This window comes from Pagrus pagrus (genome assembly GCF_965226575.1).
Source record: "Pagrus pagrus genome assembly, chromosome: 7".
NCBI classification, from domain to species: Eukaryota; Metazoa; Chordata; class Actinopteri; order Spariformes; family Sparidae; genus Pagrus; species Pagrus pagrus.
In genome coordinates, this window is record NC_140191.1 from 1454625 (window position 1) to 1477515 (window position 22891).

Sequence of the window (22891 nt, forward strand, 5' to 3'; positions counted from 1 at the left end):
TATCAGTTGTTTACTGTAGATAAGCTCGATGGGCGGGGCTGGCTCTGGTTTCACACTCCACCACAGTATCCTGAAAATATATGTAAACATATGTTATAACAAAAAGACAGAACGACATGTCGTCTAGGTGTCACGTGCAACATGAAGCATTTGTCAACAAAAAGCTTTTAGATAAAAGTTGGAGGGAAAATCGATCCAACAACAAAACATGTTTTTAAAAAGTGCAAATTACGCAGAAGAAATGCAAAGAAATACATCGATGTTCCCGCCTGAATATCATTTATAAAGCTTCAAATAAATAGTGAGAAGAAGGAAATATGAAATAAACCTCTTCACCGCAGAAACCACCGATAAGTTATTTTCTGTTAACGTCGGATCTTTGTGTCTGTGTCGAGTCTCTCCGGATCTAAACTGTTTCCCTGAACATCTGAATCACCTGAACTCAGATCAGTTTTTATTGAACATGTTCCGTTAATAAAATCTTAGTTAGAATCTTAATCCTAATTAGTGAAGTCAGTAAACTCACCGTCAGCTGGAGTCGAGCGGGAGAAACTGACGCAGATACGAGACACAGGCAGATGATGTTTCTAAACAACGTCTTTACTTTCACTTTCGCTCGTTGTTGCCAGGTTGGGTTGTTTTGAAAGTTTCCAGTCAGACAATTGTTCAAAATCCCCCCAAATATTTTCTATAATAAACAACACATATGAATTCATACACAGCAGCAACAGTACTGTGGTTCATCACAGAGTTTAATATGACATAATAACTAAATAACAGAAGAAGTGCAGTGTTGTAAAAAGTACTATAAAGTAATACTTGAGCAAAAGTTAAGATGTTGTGTTCAAATAGTACTTAAAGTGAAAGTACTTGAGTAAAAGTCTTAAAGTATCTGGTATTAAATGTATAAGTTAAAGTAAATTGTACATGTATTATATGATTGTATACTTTGTGTCGGCCTGGACAATTAGCAGATCTAATATTTAGTCTTTTTTTAAAAATAATCTGATTGTTGATAAAAAAAGTTCAAATTAAAAATGCACTCATTCGGCTCTGATGTAAAGTAAAGTTACCAAATTAATGTTGTGAGTAAAAAGTTCAATATTTGTCTCCAAGATGTGAAGTGGACACTTCAATAAGATCTGTCTGTCCCTCGTCTGTTAATGGACGCTCTTCATGTGGCTGACTGTCCATCATCACTTTCATCTTCTGGTTTCATTATTTTCCTTCTCAGCCTTTTTATTTGATGCTACACTCTGAGCAGACGTGTGTGTGACTGTGTGTGTAGCCCAACTCCGTTTTATTCTGCACAATGTGACCTAAAACCACCCAATCTGGCAACACAGCTTGTCCTCTTCCACAAGAGGATGTGGGCGTGGTTGAACTCCTATCTCTGTGTGTGTGTGTGTGTGTGTGTGTGTGTGTGATAAGCTGTAATCTTGTTGCAGTCAAACTGAGCAACGACTCTTGGTGCAATAGTTCCCGTTATGTAACGGTTGTGTCTCACAATGAAACAACACTCTGTGTAAAGCTGCACTCAGTTTGTTTAGTGACCTGATACTTCAGATAATGTGTCGTACTTGAGTCTAAAATAAATTAACAAAGTTGTGTTACTGCTCTTCGTTTGTCTGAAGTCCAGTTCTTCTCTTTTCAGTCTTTAAAAAATATCACTGACTTCTTACCCTATGAACTTTGCTCAGGTCCAGATGTTTCCTTCAGTCCTGAATACTGTCTGCACACTCAAAGTCCAGGTGGGACGACCTGAGAGGTGAAGTCCAGGGCGATAAAGACAATAAATCATCATCATCATGACATTTTTGTCCTCCGTCTGTATTTTACAGCAGTCAACAGTCCACTGTTGAGGGGAGGTTGTATACTGATGTATTCACTTCATCACTTCTGGTGGGTTAATCGTTAATGCATATTTTATAACTAGCTAACAATCTGAAGTTAACAAGGAAACACAACTGAAACAAATAAGTGAGGAGTAAAACACAAGTATAGAAGTATAAATTATAAATACTCAAGTACAAGTATCTCCAAATCGTATTTAAGTACATTACTTACTTTCTACAACTGCTTAGGAGTCAGACTTTAATTTAAACTTCACATTTCAAAAATATTTCATTTCAATAACTGATATTTATATTAAAACATTTTCAACTGAGGTCTCGACTGAAAATCTGTCAAACTGAAAAAAATCACAAAGACAACAAATAAACTGATTTCAGAAGTGAAATGATAAAAGTCAAATAAGTTGTTTTCTTACTTCCAAAGAAAATCAGCAGATGTTTCCTCACATCTCCACAGTCGCGTCTCAGAAAAGCAGCTGCAGCATCAAAAACTGCAGATACATGTTGAGTCCTTTGGTCACGCAGGTCACACAGAAAACATGAATATAATATTTAAGGACGTTTGATCGTGTGTTGAGAATCTCAACTTTCTTGTTGCAAATAAGCCGAGTAAATATTTCAAACGCATGAAGACAATTTTGTTCAAACTGATATGAAACTAATGAAAAAGGAGCTTTTCAGTCATTTCCACTGAAGTTTCCTCCTGTGACGTTCTGCAGCTTCATTCTTCTTCAGATCTTCATGTGATGAGCTGCGAGGAAACATTCAGAGAAGCATGAAGTAACGAACAAACAGAGAAAACAGCGCTGACTTAATATTAATAACGACAGGAGCTACACGACGCACAACACTTTCAACACAGTCAACATCAGGACTGGTAATATGGATAAAATCTTCTCCACTGGAACAAAACTTCTGCCCCTTTAAGACATAAAACAGGTGAAGATACTGATTATTTTCATTCTATATATTTACATCAGTTTACTGATTATTCTCTAAATGAATCATTTGATCCATAACGATCCACATCACAGGTTCCCAGAGCCCAACGGGTCACCTTCAGATGTCTCTTCAAGAAGAATATGGCTCTCTGAAAATCTTCAAAGATGAAGAGTTGCTTTTTCTTTTGAAGACAGATTTTATTCATATTTTGTTTGAGTCAACATCAATTATCCTTAAAGGACATCAAGACAAACCTCAGAGACCCGATCAGCAACAAAGACTGTCGGCAGCATGTCTCAGTGTTTAGTATTTTGCAAGCTCACGTACGTTACATCAGCGTTTAATATGTTGTATAAATATCTAAGACTGAGTTCTTAGAGTAAACCATCTAAAAAGTGTTTCCTGAATGTCTTCAGTTAGCCGACATAAAAGAGGTCGGCTACAGTTAGAAACCAACATCATAATCACTCCTGCAACATTATTTTATAGGAAAACGTCCACAAAATCTGACGGCTCTGTGATTTTGAGTGTATTCTGATTGGCTGTCTGTGTTTCTGTCATTCATCTAATTACTCTGAACGTGATCTGAACGATATCGTTCCTCACTACTGTTGTTTTTTTAAACGTTCTCTATATAGTTATTGATCTAGTTCTCGGTGTTGACAGCTCTTTGGTCTTTGTTAGGATACACATGTTCTACTGTGAACAAGAACATGGCTGAATATGTTCACAGATGACCATAAAACTGTACAAGAGGCAGAGACAGTGTTTGCACAGCATCAGGTGCTGCATAGATATCAGGTCAGCGGTGGAAATGAGGCTATGCAGCTCTACTAACTTGTGGTTTGGGCTCTTAAAATATCCACTCTGCTAAACAAGCAAAGCCACCAGGGTGTAGGCCGCGGTGGAACATTTGGTCAAAGGGTATCTATCAGTAAGTGCGTTTCCAGCCGTCACTGTCAGCGTCGGCTCTTGACAGAACGAGGATGCAGTGGTGAGTCCACCTTCTGAAGCATCAGCAGATTAAATGATGACCTGTAAGAAAACAAGCGTCTCTGTAGAGGTCTCCATTATTCAGACATCTACTGAGTCCACCCCTCAGTCTACATGTCTGTTATGTTCTCTGCCCTTCTGTTGTGACTTCCTGTTTCCTGTTCACTTTGTGTTACTTCCTGAGTGTGCAACAGGGTGTGAGACCTCTGCTGGGGAACAGCATGATGTGCATATTTTTCTCAAGTCACAGTGTTGGCTGCAGATTTCAGTATGTTTTTATACGAGAACGCATAATTCTTTGTGTTTTAAATGTCCCATGAAAACACAGTATCAAGGATTGGCAGACAATTTGATTTTTTGTGACTATTTTCAGGGTCAAGGGTCGTGCAGGTAGAGGAGGCAGCATCATTTACTTTGTGCCGCCGCTGCAAGCAACTAATAATTTCATCTATAAAACATCCAAAAGAGAAAAAGTTCTTCACAGTTTCCCAAAGAGTACAAATATTTATGTTGTTTATTGTTGGTGATGATGTGAGGTCAATGTGTATATTTGACTAACTGTTGTATTGTTTCCTTTTAGTCACAAAAAATATTTCCCAAAAGGAAAATAAACTAAACTAAAGGGAGGTGTTCAAAAGATATTCAGTTTATTCTGATGTAACAAGAGAAAAGCAGCAGATACGGAGAGAAGTAAATATGGACGTAAGCAATGCTGAATTAAATACAGCTTTCTAAACATAACTTTAAGTAAAATCTGTATTTTACATGCAACTAACAATTGTTTTGAGTATCAATTAATCTGCTGATTATTTTCTCCATTAATTGCTTGATCTCTAAAATGTCAGAAAGTGCTCGAGAGAAAATCTTCCTCTCAGTTTCTGAGCCCAAGTCGGTTCTTCCAGACTCTTGTTTTGTCTGACTGACAGCCCAAAACACAAAATGATTCAATTTCCGACACAAATAAGTCATTTTTCAAGCTAAAATGCCAAACTGTGGTTACTTAATAGGGTAATAAAGCCACTGAGGCAAGCTCACTGCTCACCTTCCCGCTGTTCTTCGGTGCTTCGGTTCTCCAGATCCGAAACACCACAGACGACCTTCAGTTTGGTGTTGGTGAAGTTTGAATTCCTACAATCAAACACAAAACAGAGGACAGTGCTTATTGTATTAAAAACATAGTGCTGCCATCTTTTTGGACCGACTCTGCTCAACTAGCTGTAAAAGAAAAAATCTGCAACACTCAAAGTTAATCTCTAAAGCTGGAACAAAGATGGCAGAAACTTTATTTCCACCGCACAATGAACACACATTGAGAGAGTTGCAGAAAATAAATACCTCAGAAAAACTTTATACGTTCTGTGACATCATGTCAACAAACCTCGTACCCGTCAGCTGTGGGATGGAGATCAGATTTGAAATTTACCCACTCACTTTAAGATGGATGAGGTTGAGAAGATATTGTAGCTTGTTACAGCTTCACCTTTGAAGCAGAAAACACAGTTAAATAACCGGATATCTGAATGTTTCTTGACCGGAAATGAAACGTGATGAAGCCAACAGGAAGTAGAGATGATGAGTTTTCTTGTCAGAAACTTTCAGCTCCCTGACGACCTTTTTATGTTTTTGTAGTAAAAGGAGACGGTATAGACCAAATTCACATGGCGGCCATTTTCCTGTGACATCACGGTCATGGCGAGAAGCTCAGATGTCACTGCTGAGTTCCTGTAAACACAAGAAATCTGACCAATCGTTGTCATTTCACTGCTTTCTTAATGATCGATAACGGAAAAGACGTTGGACAGTGAAAATCCCAAAACGTCGGCCATATATGAAGGTTAAACCACATATTTAATAACCCATTAGCTAACGATAGCATTCAACCACTTCTGAACTAACACATACAATTTAATTATATTCAAATATATTCAATACCAACCGGCCACAAACAGCAAAATAAGAAATTATTATTGTCAAACAATTATTTCCACCTGAAGCACTAAAGCTCTGTGACACAGTGATTAAAACTCACCAAAGAAAAATAAAACTAAAGTAAAAATTACCTTAAAAAATGTTGTTAAAATGTGCACAAACTAAAGTCGAGCCAATGATACATTCACTTTACCTTTATTTAAAATATAAAATCTGAATCCAGAGATTAAAGATGACGGGTTAATAAGTCCACAGGATCGTTGCACAGATGATAAACAGTTTAACATGAACTGATATTTCTGTCACTGGAAATAAAATATCTGCTGGTCACACAGAAAGTAAAACATGAAAACTTGAACCAAACTGAATTCTGGGTAAAATATGGAAATTGCTGCACTGCTGCCACCTGGTGGCACCATCGACGCTTCACTGCTCACACACTGATCCTGTGAAATTATTTAACTGTCATGTTTAAATCCATCTGCATCATTTCATTACAAGTGGTGACATACATACAAAAGTATAGTCAAATGTGTATGTTTATCTATATATGCGTTAAACCTACATTATATAAAACATATAAATGCATACAAACCAGTGGCAGTTAGCTCACTATCAGGGAGGAGGCACTTTTCTCTGGATAATCTAGTCCTGTGGCGAGTTTGGATAAAAATGTATTTATCCTCAGAGTCAGATACAGATACAGACGAGCCTTCTGTCCGTATTTCTGCACGTTTTCTGAAGCTTACGGATACGGACCAACGGAGCAGAACCTCCAGGAGTCATAGGGGGGCAGTTTAGCTAAAAGTTCAAGAGAGACACGACCAGAGGACACGAGGAAGAAGTTCCTAAAAAAGTTTTAAAAAACATCTGATATTCATACATATTTTTCTAAATGTGGTTTTCAAACACGTGTATTGGATGGCATATAACAATGAGCTTGAACGTCTACAAGGATATCAGTACAATGAAACAGGAAACTTTACTGGGAATTTAATTGTCAAGGGGTAACGTTGGTGGAGCAGAGAGATGAGGCACTTGAGAACATACATAACATCACATCCTTTGGACGGTCGATCAAAATCCGACCCGAGTTCTTCACAAAGAAATCCAACAGTCCAGCAAAATTAAACCACTTCAACAAATCATCCACAGGCTCATATAGACAAGGACAGAGACGGGGAAGGTCTCATTTCATGTCTCGTTACAATCTGCTCACAAGGCCACTAAAAAAAGTGATTAATACATGGAAATTGCTACATAGACCCCTTTAAATACAAATATATATCCTTGATTCAGTCCTTTCTTTGCCAAGTTATTCCAGCTGACACAGACTCAATGAGGAGCCCTTTCCCCACACCCTGAATATTGGGTAGAGAGGCTGAGTGAACTTGGTGATGAAGGTGTGCAGGTGTGTGAGCGACCTTTCAGAAGAAACTCTGTAGAAGGACAAGATGCCGGCCTGCCAGTCCAGATACACCGCCAGTCTACGAGAATCACCCGGAGTGACACTGAGGATGACGCTCTCGAAGTTGTGAAACGCGCGGTAGCCATTCCCAGAGCAGTGCAGACTCCAAGATACTCCATTGTATCCCATCACGCAGTCGGTTTCTGGCCCTTTGCGACCGATGCTGTTGTAGGCCACTCCGATCCCGACCCATTTTCCTTTCCACTCCACCTCCCAGTAACAGCGGCCCTGCAGGCCCTGCTGGGAAAGGACTTGGGTCCAGTAGTCAAACCGGTCAGGGTGATCGGGGTACGGCTGCTCCTCAGCACCCTGGAGAACTTTCTGTTGGTCGTCGGAGAGGATGAGGAGTTTGTGAGCAGTGTTAGGATCCATTCTTAGCTCACAAGCATCTGGTTTAAGGAAGAAGTCAACGAGTTAGACATCTTTAACAACAATTTATACAACTCAGCCATAGATTATACCTGCTCCTATATGGCTGGTGGGTGTCCTTATCTCAGGAAACCTCAAACTAGATCAGGTTAACAGTAGCTGCGTTTACATGGACCCTAATACTCCACTAATAATCAGGATAGAAATGCCTCATGTAACCACCTCACTCAGAACACAGTGATCAGTATGAATTTCAAATCAGATGAGAGGGCTGGTGTAAACCTTTAAAGGTGCAGTATGTGAGAATGTTACATGAAAGTATTAAAACAAAGATTAACTGAAATTATCATTATAATGTGAAGAAGTTACAGTTTTGACATTGCGTTGCAGAGATAGCCACTTGAGTTAGCTGGCTAACAAGCTAGCCTCGTCCGGCCAGGTCCAAATCTCCTGTGCTAGCAGTGTGAACACTGGTCCTTCCTCTGTGCTCCAAGCTCCCAGTTCAGACCACGAGCTGCACAGTTTATTAAGCTAGCTAGCTGATGACTCTGGTGATATGCAGCCCCATGTCAATAGAAAAATATTAGCTCCTAATAAACACTTAATCTGATTGTTTCTTTCTGGTTGGAATAAATGTATTCTTTATGCGCATGTTTGCTCCATGGTGAGCTAACATCAGGGGATGTTGCTTCAGGTTTTGCAATCACAAAACAGAACTGGTGTGCAGCTGATAAAACTCCTTTTGTTGGATTGCTGAACGCCTCGATGGTCGAAAGGCTTGAATCAAAGAATTAAACAAAGAAATGTTTGAAAAGATGAACGAATAATGCTAAATAAGGTGTCTGATATATAAAAATCTTGGTTTTAGAAAAAGAAGCTGCACTTTGTGTTGTGCTGTTCTTCACCTCGACATCTGCCTGTGCAGTTCACTGCATGAAAAATGTCTACAACCACAATCAAAAAGTTCAGTTTCAGTTTCCAAACATCATCAGAAAGGTTTCTACTCATCAATGACTGACTTTTACACAAAAATTCCCAACTTACGTCGTCTCAGTCCTGTTTTAAACCAGTGTTCTGCATTGTGGTCGACTCTGTGGGGCAGATAGAAACACGTCAGCCTGGATAACGTCCCAGCAGTAAAGACACAAAACAAAACCAGCATTAGACTGTGTTCTTTACCTGAGTTTGGTAAATTCACATCGTCCTTCCTCCAGAGCTTTAGAGATGAGCTTCACTCCTGACTCTCCGAGGTGATTGTAGCTCAGGTCCAGCTCGCTCAGGTGCGATGGGTTGGACTTCACCGCCGAGGCCAAAAAGACACAACCTTTCTCTGTGATGTTACAGAACGACAACCTGTGACAGAGTGACAGAATTCATCCTTAACTGACAGTTGATACGCTTCAAAAATACTAAACAAGGATTAATAGTCTTCTGTGAGGGATACCTCAGAGTTCCCAGTTTACAGCACACATTTCCCAGTCCAGTGGAGAGCAGCTGCACTCCCCAGTCCTCAATGTCGTTGTCACTCAAGTCGAGCTCTCTAAGATGTGATGTGGGATAGCTCAGGACTGAAGCCAGTTTCTCACAGCCTGTCTGGGTGAGTCCGCATCGGTTCAGCCTGAAAGGACAAACAGCATATTAAGAATAATAATCACAATAACAACAACAACAATTATAATAAATGAAATATAATGTAAATAAACTTGGTGCCTCGGTATCTTTTGGTTATATCTTATTGATCACAAAGCAAAGCACAAGCCTAACCTCTGTCTTTTGGTTTCATCACACATGCTACTAGAAATACCACAAAGCTAATTCACACCTCAAAAATATGAAAAAAACTTGTCACAGTTTGAAAAACTTGATAATACTGTGGGGTCTAAAAGTCCAAGACTGAAATCTTGAATATTGTCAGTAAGCCTGAAAAAAAAAATCAGAAAGGCCTTTGTCAGCATTAAATCATGTCTACACTAAAGGTTTCTAAGGGGGCAGTGCAGGAACCCCAAAACACTTTACAGAAACTGGATCAGTTGTATCCAAAGTGCCACAACACCATCAGAAGACCAAAACATCGAGCTCAGTTCCCCAGAGGTAGAATCACAGACACAAACTTTGCTAAATAAACAACACGAGACTCCAATCAGCAGTCATCCTGTCAAAAAGCTTTCTTGTAGTGTAATGTAGGATGAGGAGCAGCGTCTAAACCACTTCTCAGGAGGAAAACAAGGACAAACACTTGAGGTGGGCTAAGACATACCAGAATTTCACAGTGGATGATGAAAAAAGTATTTACTGATGAATCCAAGCTTGACATTAGTGTCAGTAACAGAAGGATGTATATGAGGAGACGAACAGGAGAGAGAATGATACCACAGTGTTTCAAACCCACAGTGAAACACGTTGGTGGGAAGATTCAAGGCCTGGGCCTTAGACGTGGGACCGTTTCCAGATGTTTTGTTAAGTCACATTATCGTCGGCTCGACTCACCTCAATGTCTTCAGTCTGCAGTTTGGGCTCTGGAGTCCGAGGCAGAGATGCTCGATTCCTGAGTCTTGTAAGCTGTTGTCACTCAAGTTTAAATGATTCAGCTCATTAGAGCTCAAGCTGAGAGTGGAGGCCAGCTCCTTAGAGCAGTCTGCAGTGAGATTACAGTCATTCAACCTGATAAACAGAAAGACAAAGTTAACTTGTAATTAAAAATCTGTGGTGGACAGGTTCAAGTGATAATTCTTAAAAATTAATCATTAGAAAATGATGTGAGACACTTGCTTTGCTGATCTGGATGCTTTGATGGCTGGTAGGAGCCTGAGAAGGCCTTCCTTTGTTCTGGAGTATTTCTTGAGGTGGATCTCCTCTGGTTTCTCCGGTGAGGTCAGCAAAACAAAGACCAGAGCTGCCCACTGAGCTGCAGAGCGGTCGTCCATCACCAAGTCTCGGTCTGAGTCCAAGTCACTCTGGATCTCCTCCACCAGAGAGTGGTTGTTCAACTCGTTCAGACAGTGAAAGAGATTGATGTACTTCTCTGGATGATGAGACTGATTCACTTCCTTCTTGATGTACTCAATGGTTTCCCAGTGACTTTGTGTGCTGCTGGTTTCTACCTGAATCTTCAGGCCTCTGAGCAGATCCTGACTGGACTCCAGAGAGAGTCCGAGGAGGAAACGCAGGAACAGATCCAGGTGGCCATTTTTACTTTGTAAGGCTCTGTCCACTGCAGCTTTGTGCAAGTCAAATACAGGCTTGGTTTGAGTCATCTGTTTAGGTTCCTCCATCAACAGGTTCACACCTTTGACCGTGTACATCACATGGACGTACAAAGCTGCGAGAAACTCTTGGACTGACAGATGCACAAAGCAGAAGACTTTATGCTGCATACAGCACTCTTCCCTAAAGACTTGAGTGCACACTCCTGAGTAGACGGACGCTTCTTTGACATCAATACCACAGTCTCTAAGATCTTCCTCGTAGAAGATCAGGTTGCCTTTCTCCAGCTGCTGGAAGGCCAACTTCCCAAGTGACATAATCACCTCCTTATTCTCCTGGGAGTCCAGTTGTTGATCTTCATAGTACTTGACTTTCTTCCGAACGGTCTGATGTGACAGAAAGTAGATGTACATCTGAGTCAAAGTCTTTGGCATTTTTCCTCCTGCTGCTTTGGCACACATTTCTCCCAGGACGATGGAGGAAATCCAGCAAAACACTGGTACATGGCACATGATGTACAGACTTCTTGCCGACTTTATGTTTGCAAATACTCTTTTGGCTAAGGTTTCATCCTCAATTTTCTTGTTGAAGTACTCCTCCTTCTGTAGGTTGTTGAAGCCTCGTATCTCGGTCATCCGATCCACATACTGTCGAGGGATGCAGCTGGCTGCAGCAGGTCGGGTAGTTATCCACAGATTTGCTTCTGGTAACAAGTTTCCTGCAATGAGGTTTGTCAGCAGCACGTCCACTGAGGCCGACTGTGTAGCATCACAGCATCTCTCATTTCCCTTGAAATCCAGAGGGAGTCTGCACTCATCGAGACCGTCCAGTACAAACAGGACTTTGCACATCTTCAGTTCTATCAGAGATTCTTTCAGGCCTGGAGAGAAGTCGTACAGGAGCTCCATCAAACTTCTTCTTTCATTTTTGATCAAATTCAGCTCCTTAAAAGGAAGTGAAAACAGGAGCTGGATGTCTTGATTGGTCTTCTCGTCTGACCAGCCCAGCATGAACTTCTGTACCGACACAGTTTTGCCGATGCCTGCTATCCCCTTGGTGAGCACCGTTCTGATTGGTTTGCCTTGTTGGTTGGGTAAGGGCTTGAAGATGTCCTCACACATGATCTGAGTTTCCAAAGACTTGTGTCTATTGAACGCTGACTCAATTTGTCTCACTTCATGTTCTCTGTTGACCTCTCCGCTGTCCCCCTCAATCAGGTAGAGCTTTGTATAAATCTTTTTAAGAGGCACAGGCCACTGCTGTGTAGTTACGTCCAATATGCATTCATTCTTTCTCTTCAGTGAAGATCTTAGTTTCTTCTGGTACATGAAAATTGCTCCATAATGACCTAACAGGACAGAAATGTGTAACATCAACAACAACAATTTGTCATGTGCTTATCCCTCTTGGTATCCTTCATATGAGTTCTGATGAGGTTGAAATGCTCATTACATTGCAAGACTTGACTTTCACTCTATATGTTTTTGCACTTGCCTCAACATTCATCTGCTTGAGATAAAAGTTGGCTCACTTGAGCTTCTAGCATTGTAAACATGCTATTAAGGGATGCACGATAATTTATCCACCAGATAACGGGAGATTTTAATTATTGTTATTCCCCCAATATAACAGGTGGCATTATGCTGCTTAAAAGTTGGTTTGCTAATCACCACTAACACAGAAGACAAGGAAGAGAGGGGGAGGGAGAGCAGAATGACAACAACTACAGCATGCTAGCGGCTCAGAGAAGTTGTCGCCCATATTGACAATTTTTTTTTAAGTTTCAGAGGAAGACAACTATACTGAATACTAAATACTGAAAAACATGAGTGCTCCACTGCCTACAGAAGTGCCTATTCAACAGGCGTTTGAAAGCCGCAGGAAGTTTTCTAAAGATAACCCAAAGGCCAAAGCAATTACGGACAAAAGCACAGAATTTTTTGCACTTGACGACCAGCGAAGACCAAGAATTTCACCAGCTAATAGTAAATTTGGAGTCCAGGGATTCTCTCCCGAGCCGCTGCTGCTTTGCAGACGTGTCCCTACCTGCCCTGTATGACGTGGTTGCTTTTATTTAATATAATTGACGGGTCTCATTTGATTATGTCAAAGCACTTATTTTAAAAGAATAAAGTGCTAAATAAAAGCCAAAGTATGTTTGATGTTTTTCAATGTATTTTACTAGAGAAAATAAATGAATATTTGAAGAGTCAGAACTGTTCTTTGGTTTTGTCGGTTTTAGTGATGTCACATCGATTTTAGAGCTCAACTCTTAACTAAAACTCTTAGATCTTACCTCACTACAGCTTAGCATTTTTCACCTGAGGTACACACAAACTATATTTTTGGAACTTTTTAAAACACAAAGACATAAACGAACAATAAGCGTTTTTTATCAGTTATTGGTTGCAATCAGTTATTGCTAATTATCAGTTATGGTATTCGGTTGAAAATAATCTATATCGTGCATCCCTAATGCTAATAGGGTTGTCACGATACCAGAATTTCAGTAGTCGATACCAATACCTGTGAATTTCCACGATTCTCGATACTAATTCGATACCACAATTTAAAAAAACAACAACAGAACCCATGTACTTTTAAATTCACTAATTTATTGAAAACTGCTTCAAACTGTCAAGTATTTAACACCACTGTGCTTCAACATCTTTTTGCACAGAATTTAAATTGCAGTACCAGCTGCCAACTGCCAAAAGGTACTTTTAGTTTAAATAACATAAGGTAAGAGACTGTCAGACAGTATCTCATCATGTCACCTTACGTATAATGACGCAGACCGTACCGTTACATTACGTTAAACATCTACATGAGTGAGCGACTGAGCGAGAGTAGAAGCCTGCGCCCCAGCTGACTCTCATGCCCAAATGACGGAACGTAGGCATATTCGGGTTAACGTATGACGTGACACAACAGTGACAGTAAACGGAAACTCACTCGAAACTCACTTGCATTCTCTAAACAAGTCGGGGTGCCTGTCCTTGAGGTGTGTGGCCATGTTTGACGTGCTTCCTCTTTTCTGAGGCACTGTTTGCATGTCGGCTTGTTTGAGTCTAGAATTGCTCCGTATCCGCCTCGAATGCAAAATATTTCCACACGCGACTCTTAGTACCTGTCTTGTCGACGAGCCGACGTGTTGTGCTTTCACTCTCACTTGCTGAAGCCATTTTTTCTAAGACGGCAGGTTTTCTTCTTCAGCGCTGCTGACTGCTCTGTGCTGCTCACACGCGTATACTGCCCCCATCAGTTCTGCCAAGAATCGACACGGCTCGCCGAGTGAAAAGTTGTATATTCGGTTCTGACGTTACCAGAAAAAAGCAAGTGTCGTATTATTTTTTTCGTGTCGGCATCGAATTGGTATTGAAGTATCGGTTCTTGTGACAACCCTAAATGCTAATGTTAAAATTTCACCTTATCAATCAATTAATCTTTATTGACACCTGAGAAATTGTCAAATTGGTAAGAAACTCGACGTGTAACATTTCACTGAACATCAGTGACCTCTCCTAACAAACACAAACTCATAAAGTAACTTGCAGTCTCTTACTTTGCTCGAGAGTGTGAGCATGTTCATCCTCCTTCATGGACCTCAAGATATGGAGGGCAATCGTCAGAGCTGCTTCTTTAGTTTTTTCATCAATCTCCACCAGTTGATCATCGAGTACGTCCTCCTGCTCGTCTTCTTCAAACAATTCTTTGTGTTTTGCAGAAAGGACCTTCTTATGGGTTCTCAGAGCTTTCTTTACTACAGCCATGGCTTTAGACTCAAAGTCCTGACAAAAATCATGGAAATGTTTAAAATATCAGCATCCTATTCCCTCAGGTGTAGGTCTACATCATACAGTTATATTTTGTATAATTAAAATTTTACTGTAATGACACTATAATCATTGTGTAAAAACACTAGTTAGTGAATGTCTGTGCTGAGTCAAAATCTGCTTTACAGTGTCATGTATACCTGTACCATTGTGCTATTGTTTAAAAATGGATCAATAAATCTGCTCATAGTTTCCTACTTTTAACTATTTGTGTGACCCTTTCACTACTGAGTGAACCTCTGTGACTTGCAGAAACTGTCATGATGAACAAAAACTAATTACTTATGAAGATAAGTGGATTTTTATATCACTGCCTACCTTCAGGGTGTCCTGGTTCTGATGCATGCTTGCTGCATTCTCGTCACTGAAAAAGTAAGCATCCATATCTTAGTTAGTATTTTAGTACAAGCAGTATCCAAAAATGAGTTGCTGTTGTTGTGCCTTTCGATTTAAATATTCTACCTATTGCATCCAGAAAACGTTTTAATCCAATGGAAGCCCATTTCTGCACATGATTTTAAGATTTTGCTTTCTCTCTTATCCAACCTCAATTTATTTGTAAATTCATGTAATTTTTGGATCTTGATTTATGAGATCATGGATTTGAGTTAACATTTATTTATATCATGTTTGTTTGATGTTCTGATATATTGTTCTTCATGTACTTTTTACTTTACTGATCATCTAATTGCATTGGATCTTATTACCCTTGACAGTTTGGATGATTAACCACACCTGCCACCATAGAGCTTGTTATATCACGATGTGCATGATATGTAAATATGTTTGTGGTTTTCAAACAGTCTGACCTAATGAAGATTCAAATGTGATTTAAACCTTGTCCTTATTAACCCACTGTGGCATGGAGCAAGTTTGTAGGTATTACTGTCTTTAACATTCACACAATTTCATATCACCATCTATTTAATAGAAATAACGAACCAGGATCTAAAATGGGATTTATTTTGAATTTCTAATTTGAGCCCAGACTTAAAATTCCCAATGAATTTCTACTTTTGCACTATTAAAACACAACATTGCATTGTTTTTAGGATGTCATCCAGGAGCCAGGTGAAGTCATCCATCCAATCAGCAGATCTAGTTGGATACATCGCTCTTTTGGCTTGTTCACATTGCACGGATCGGCTTGTTAATAAGGTTATGTGAAGTTTGGAAAAAAAAATTAAAAAGGACCCTACGAGAAGAATCCATGATTCACCCGAAAAGTAGATTCTGGACGCCTTTAAGATCGAACCCAATCTACAACTGTCAGATCGTCCATCTCTAAAAACAATCTGTTCTTTAATTGCTTTTTGTACATCTGCTGACCACATCATCTACGTCAAGTAAATCTCATGAATATTGTTTACTTTACTTGTAGAGTCATTAGCGAATATAATGCAGTCATCAATTAAAATCTATGACTTTGTGATACTTTTCATCATATCAACCCATATGCTGATGACAATCTGCTTTCGTTGTAAGGTGGGCTTTTGCCCCCAAATGAACCAAATAACAAAATCAGCACACTGAGATTTTTTTGGAGGGGATGTTGACATCTTCCACTTGATGTAGTAATTAGCATCAACATGCCTGATACTGGTATCACAAATGATGTAATATACATCAGGTTGAGATTAAATGAGTCAAACAAACATCTATCAGTTTCATTCATCAGGCAATAAAGCTCTTACCTTGTTTGTGAAAGTTTGGGTTCACTTCTGAAGAATGGGACATGGCCTTTGGAGCGGTCAGTCTTTGCAGACGACGCTGATCCTCTCTCAGATCCACATTCACTCATCTTCAGGTCTTCAGCGAGTCTACAAAAGGTCAGTGACAGGGCTGAATGTTATGAAAAACAATAACATATTGCAATTATTTTGGCAGATATTGTGATATGATTCACAATTTATTTTCACACACAGAAAAAAATACTTCTAGCAATAAAAATGATGGAGAAGGGATTTTTCTGGGATCAGTCCCAAACAAGCTTGTTCCCTTACACCAGGAAAATTTATGGGCCGGGCATCTTGGAAACACCACAATGCTCCATTTATAGTGACAAGATGTGACACATTTGACCTTCATCAATAAATTGTAGCTCCTGTAATTTAAATATTGCACTTGGCCATATTGTGCTTTAGAGTATATTTTGATAAATTGCTCAGTTCTACTCAGAGATAAAGTTGAATTCAACCATCTCTTGCTGTGTTTGTAGTGACCAAAACAGGTATTTTAAGCCAACAAAACATGATGTTTTCCAAACCTTAACCAAGTGGTTTTTGTGATGAAACCTAATCAGAGCAGAAGCAAAGTGTGTCAGTGCAACATACAGTAAAATTAAGTTCATCCTATCCGTGGTATGTGAAAATCATGTTTGTTAGGAGAGGTGTAGGATGCTTGCTCATTTCCTTTTTTTTTTTTAAATGAGTGATGGCCTCCTGCCTCCGTAGGGCCTGCTTTGTGTGTTTCCCCCTTGCTTGTTGTTGTTTGGCTGCGTTCCTGCAGGTACTCGGTGGGCGGGGTTAATTAGTTAAGACAAGCGGGAGCAGCTGAGATGTCTCCCAGTTGTGAAAGACCAGCGAATCACATACACTCTCTCTCATCCTCACCCCTCGGTGGTGCCATGGTCTTGTTTAGTTGGCTTCAGCCTTGTCAGCAGTTTTAGTTTTGCACCTTTCCAACACTTTACACCCATCACACTCACGCATCCATCTGCTGACACACCGATACCTCTAACTCACGCACCTCATAACCCCATCATGCATTTGGAGTTCTTGTTTATTATTTAATAAACCTGTAAGCTTTTCCGTTGAAACCATGTCTTCTCTTTTTGTCATGGCTCATGAGCCAGGTCATGACAAATGTCATCATTCCTCTAAACCTCTGCAACGGAGGTGGGGAGTGCAAAGTCAGCATGATCCTTAAACTAACAGTGGCCACTTTTAAGGGAAATATTCCCATTTACAAGCCTGGCAAATCTAACTTTTGGCTGGTTTGTTACAACACACAGAGCTAACCATATGCAGTAATCAGGTAAGAGGTTGTGTGTCACAAACTGTTGTCAAAACCCCAGTTGAGGCGCTGACTCTGAAGTCGTCTTTAAACTCATGAAGTTTTTTTAAAGGAAATTTAAGTTTCAAGACTCCTCAAATTTACTCCATGTTGTATGATTTTTTCAACATCTCTTAACTTGTTTGTCATTATTCTGTTACTCTCTTAATTTAGACCAATGTACTTAATATAACAGGAATTTCAAGATTGCATACAAGTAATTCAGATGATTCATGAAGGCAACCAGTCAGAATGTGGAGTAGTGGATGTAGTTAGCATCAACATGCCTGATACTGGCATCCCAAATGATGTAATATACATCAGGTTGAGATTAAATGAGTCAAACAAACATCTATCAGTTTCATTCATCAGGCAGTAAAGCTCTTACCTTGTTTGTAAAAGTTTGGGTTCACTGCTGAAGAATGGGACACGGCCTTTGGAGCGGTCACTCTGTGCAGACTTGAAGCTGATTGTTGAAGACGCTGATCCTCTCTCAGATCCACGTTCACTCATCTTCAGGTCTTCAGCAAGTCTATGAAAAAGGTCAGTGACAGGGCTGAATGACTACGTCTACATGCACACAATAATCTGTTTCTTGCCCTCATTACAAAAACACAATATTTTGACTGAGCTACATGGCAAATGGAAAGTTAATACTATTACAAATATCCCCATTACATACCTGGCGAATATAATTGTTGGCTGGTTTGTTTACAACGCACAGGCCGTGTGTCACAAACTTTTAAAACCCCAATTGAGGTGCTTAGTCTTTTACATTTTAAGAGGAAATGTAAGTTTTAAGACTCCTCCAATGTCCTCCCTATTTTATTTTAAACAACATCTCTCACCAGTGTTAATTTTGTTGGCTATTTTTCAATTTAGTTTTAGTCTTAGTCTTCTGTCAAATGCCCTTATTAGTTTTAGTCATATTTAGTCAGCTTGTATTCTTTTTTGTTTAGTCACATTTTAGTCGACGAAAAGTCTTGGCATTTTAGTCTAGTTTTAGTCAAAGAAAATCCAAAGTATTTTAGTATAGTTTTAGTCAATAGTCTTTTTTTAGTCTTTGAAAGCAGATTGACAGTAGGCTACCGCAACACGCCGGAGAGTAGAGGAGCAGCTGCAAAGACACGTGTTGCTGCTTTCTGTCGGCCTGTGCCACACCGATGTGAACCAAAAGCACTGATGTGATGTCTGAAGTAAGATAGGTAATAGGTTGCCAAAGATCCCACCAAATTTTATTTTTTTAAGCAGGTAAATCGACCCAGATGAAGCTACGATTAAGTAGATTTCGTCTCATCTTTTTTCATCAACAAAAAATGCGTGTTAATTTCGTCACAGTCAGTGTTTAAGGGCATTGATTTCGTCTCGTCTTCGTCATGAAAAACACCATTGTTGACGAATATTTTTCGTCTCATCTCGTCTGATGAAATTAACAACGTCTCTTACCTTGTTTGTGCACATGGAGGATTAATTTCAAAGACTGGTGGATCATCTTTGGAGCCGTCAGCCTTCGCAGACTTAAAGCCGTCAGTCGAAGATGCTGATTCACTCATCTTCAAGCCCTCAGTAAATCTATGAGAAGGAGATCAATAACACTTCAGACTACACCGAGCTTTACTACGATCTAAAGAAAGCAGAACGTTTTTTTACACCTTAAGTGCTCCTTGGCTTCGGTTGTCTTTTCATATACATATATACATACATATACATACATGGATTAAAGCAAAAAAAAAAATCTTTTGACTGAAATGTTTTTTCAAGCTGTAGCCAAGTCATATTCCCAATTTGTAATTTGTGAAACATGTTACAGGGCATTTTACTTGACACGTGCTAAAAAAAATAAGATAAGATTTACAGCCTCACCCCACACCATGTTCTCTAATGCAGACATCAAGTTTAAATATTTGACCAACAGTGTTTTACAGGAGGATGATCTGAACAGCTGTTCTATTCACACTTAAAATGTTTTTTGTCTTTTCAATGTAATTTTCAATCTATGAAATCAATCTGTGCCTTTTTTTTTGCCAAGCTTCTCTCAGGTTTTACTCTAATAATCAACCATCTACAGAACTTTTCAGTAGCTATTTTCTACTTCTTCTCATCATCATTATCATTATCATTAATTATTATTAATAATAATATTGTTTAAAGTGAGCCTCTTATCGTTTAACAGAAAAATACATCATACAAGCAGCAACTCTTGCAGCCTTGTCAGTCTGATGGCGAGTTATCACTTTCTGTCATCACTAACATGTTAATAATCAAAGAAGCTCTGAGGCTTTGTTCTATATGTTATAATACAAGATTTCAGCATTGAGCTACAATCAGGCAACATTCATGACTCTGTACAGTCAAACTAACCAAACACTTCTTATTGATCATCAGTATAAAGTTTCATGGCGGTCCTGTAACCATGGTAACTCACGGTGCCAGAGGGGAGGGAGAGACGCTGAATGAAGCCGTTTACACAGATACACTGCAGACAAAGTCCAGACTATAGTTGTTGTTTCACACATGTAGCACACAACAGGAGACTCTCCGTGTCAGACGAGTTCTCACGTGCTGACTAAACACAGCTGATAACGTAGCAGCGCGACGAGTCCTTGCTAGCTAAGCAGCTAAACTTTAGCGCCGCTCCGTGTTGAGATCCCGCCCCGTGTGGGTCTCTACACTGTCATTGGTCAGGCGAGCACACGCTGTTAATGATACCATTGGCTGTAGAGTGTGACAATCTGTCAATAAATCAGCCAACAGTTCTCCTCCGATCTACATTGATCTCACAAGTCCTCTGTTAAGTTTGAATGACGGAAATCCGTCGTAGCGACGGAGAACTTTGATCCATGTACATATATATACATAAATACATATATTTACATATATATATATATATATATATATATTTACATATATATATATATATATATATATATATATATATACATATACATATGTACACATAAACACATATATATACACATATGTACACATAAACACATATATAGTATATATTATATATTATATACATACATATATGTAAATATATATATACACACACACATATATATATATATATATATACACATATATACAAACACATATATACATACATATATACAAACACATATATACATACATATATACAAACACATATATACATACATACACATATATATACATACATATATATATACATACATATATATATACATACATATATACACACATATATATACACATATATACAAACACATATATACATACATACATACACATATATATACATACATATATATACACACACATATACATATACACACACACACACACACACACACACACACACACACATATATCATTCATGCCTTCATCTTTTCCAGATTAGACTACTTCTCTCCCGCATCAATCAAAAATCACTGTCGCGCCTCCAACTGGTACAGAATTCAGCAGCCAGGTTTCTAACTGGTTTTAACAGACGACATCACATTACCCCAGTCCTAGCTTCCCTTCATTGGCTCCCTGTCCGTTATAGAAATGATTTTAAGATTTTACTGATCACTTTTAAAGCACTTGTGGGGCTGGCTCCGCTCCGACCTATATAACAGACATTTTAATTCCCTATGAGCCAGCTCGCAGCCTTAGATCCACAGGCGGGGCCCTTCTAACCGTTCCAAAGTCGAGGCTAAAAACCAAAGGTGATCGTGCCTTCGCCAGCAGGGCCCCTCGACCTTTGGAACACCCTGCCTGAGGAGATAAGGCTCGCAGGATCGGTAACTTCTTTTAAAGCACTTCTTAAAACCCATTTTTATTGACTTTTTGTGATGTCATCCTTTTGCTCCTACCGTTTGAGTTTACTATATTAATGTATTTGTTTTGTTTATTTTACCCATTTTTGAATTATTTCCATTTCTCCATTACCTCTGTTCTTCAGTTATTTGTTACAAATTGCTTAACTTTAAATGCCATCTACTTCGTTTGTCCACTACAATTTTGCTTTGTTTTGTCAAAAGCACTTTGTAAACTGTTTTTTTAAAAGTGCTATATAAATAAAGTTTATTATTATTATATATATACATACATATGTATTTATATTATATTTAGCCTATATACACACACGTATAAATATATACATATACAAAATATATACACACATATACATATACACATACACAAAGATAGCTTTTTGAAAAAAGTTGGAGGGAAAATCGATTCAACAACAAAACATGTTAAACAAAAGTGCAAATTATGCAGAAGAAATGCAAAGAAATACATCGATGTTAGCGCCTGAATATCATTTATAAAGCTTTAAATAAATATTAAGAATTGAATATGAAATAAACCTCTTCACTGCAGAAACCACCTAGAAGTTATTTCCGGTTAATGTCAGATCTTTGTCTGTGTCGAGTCTCTCTCCGGATCTTAACAGTTTCCCTGAACATCTGAATCACCTGAACTCAGATCTGTTTTTATTGAACATGTTCTGTTAAAAAAATCTTCTATTACTATTCTATCACTGTGACTTCTTACCTATAAACTTTGCTCAGGTCCAGATGTTTCCTTCAGTCCTGAATACTGTCTGCACACTCAACATCCAGGTGGGACGACCTGAGAGGTGAAGTCCAGGGCGAAAAAGACAATAAATCATCATCATCATCATCTTTATCCTCCCATCTGTATTTTACAGCAGTCAAGAGTCCACTGTTGCGGGGAGGTTGTATACTGACAATCATCAACCATTTCATGTTACTTTGACCCTGAAAACCTAACTGGTGGTTTAATATCAATGGATCATATCTTAGAAACAGAAAACAGATCTTATTGAACATAAAATCTCAAAATAAAGAAGATATAACTGAAGTAAATAAGTGTAGAGTGAAATCTAGATTTACAAGTATTGAAGCATAAAATATGAATATTCGAATATAGCTCGAAGTGCATTACTTACTTTCCACAACTGCTTTAGTTTAAACTTCACATTTCAATAACTGATATTTATATTAAAACATTTTCAACTGAGGTCTCAACTGAAAATCTGTCAAACTGAAAAAAATCACAAAGACAACAAATAAACTGATTTCAGAAGTGAAATTATAAAAGTCAAATAAGTTGTTTTCTTACTTCCAAAGAAAATCAGCAGATGTTTCCTCACATCTCCACAGTCGCGTCTCAGAAAAGCAGCTGCAGCATCAAAAACTGCAGATACATCCTTTGGTCACGCAGGTCACACAGAAAACATGAATATAATA

At 38.8% G+C, this 22891-nt stretch overlaps 1 protein-coding gene across 1 annotated transcript; it reads right to left on the minus strand.

Moving 5' to 3' along the window:
• Positions 1-5896: 5896 nt before the first annotated feature.
• On the minus strand, positions 5897-22828 carry LOC311260177 (NACHT, LRR and PYD domains-containing protein 3-like). Its single transcript, XM_084357715.1, has 13 exons — positions 22764-22828; positions 22173-22250; positions 19095-19220; positions 18037-18180; positions 16289-16414; positions 14913-14958; positions 14324-14549; positions 10324-12106; positions 10042-10215; positions 8999-9172; positions 8734-8907; positions 8599-8645; positions 5897-7574 (listed from the first exon to the last, which is right to left on the minus strand). Exons 3-13 carry the CDS (start codon positions 19199-19201, stop codon positions 7033-7035), a joined length of 3543 nt encoding a protein of 1180 aa, XP_084213841.1. The 5' UTR covers positions 19202-19220; positions 22173-22250; positions 22764-22828; the 3' UTR covers positions 5897-7032.
• Between the last annotated feature and the right edge of the window lie 63 nt (positions 22829-22891).

Coding starts and splice junctions, on each gene's coding strand:
- LOC311260177 (XM_084357715.1), bottom strand. CDS start 19,201: ATGAGTGAATCAGCATCTTCGACTGACGGCTTTAAGTCTGCGAAGGCT. Junction 8,908..8,998: donor TGTAAACTGGGAACTCTGAG/GTATCCCTCACA, acceptor ACTCTGTCACAG/GTTGTCGTTCTGTAACATCA. Junction 8,646..8,733: donor TGTGAATTTACCAAACTCAG/GTAAAGAACACA, acceptor TCTGCCCCACAG/AGTCGACCACAATGCAGAAC.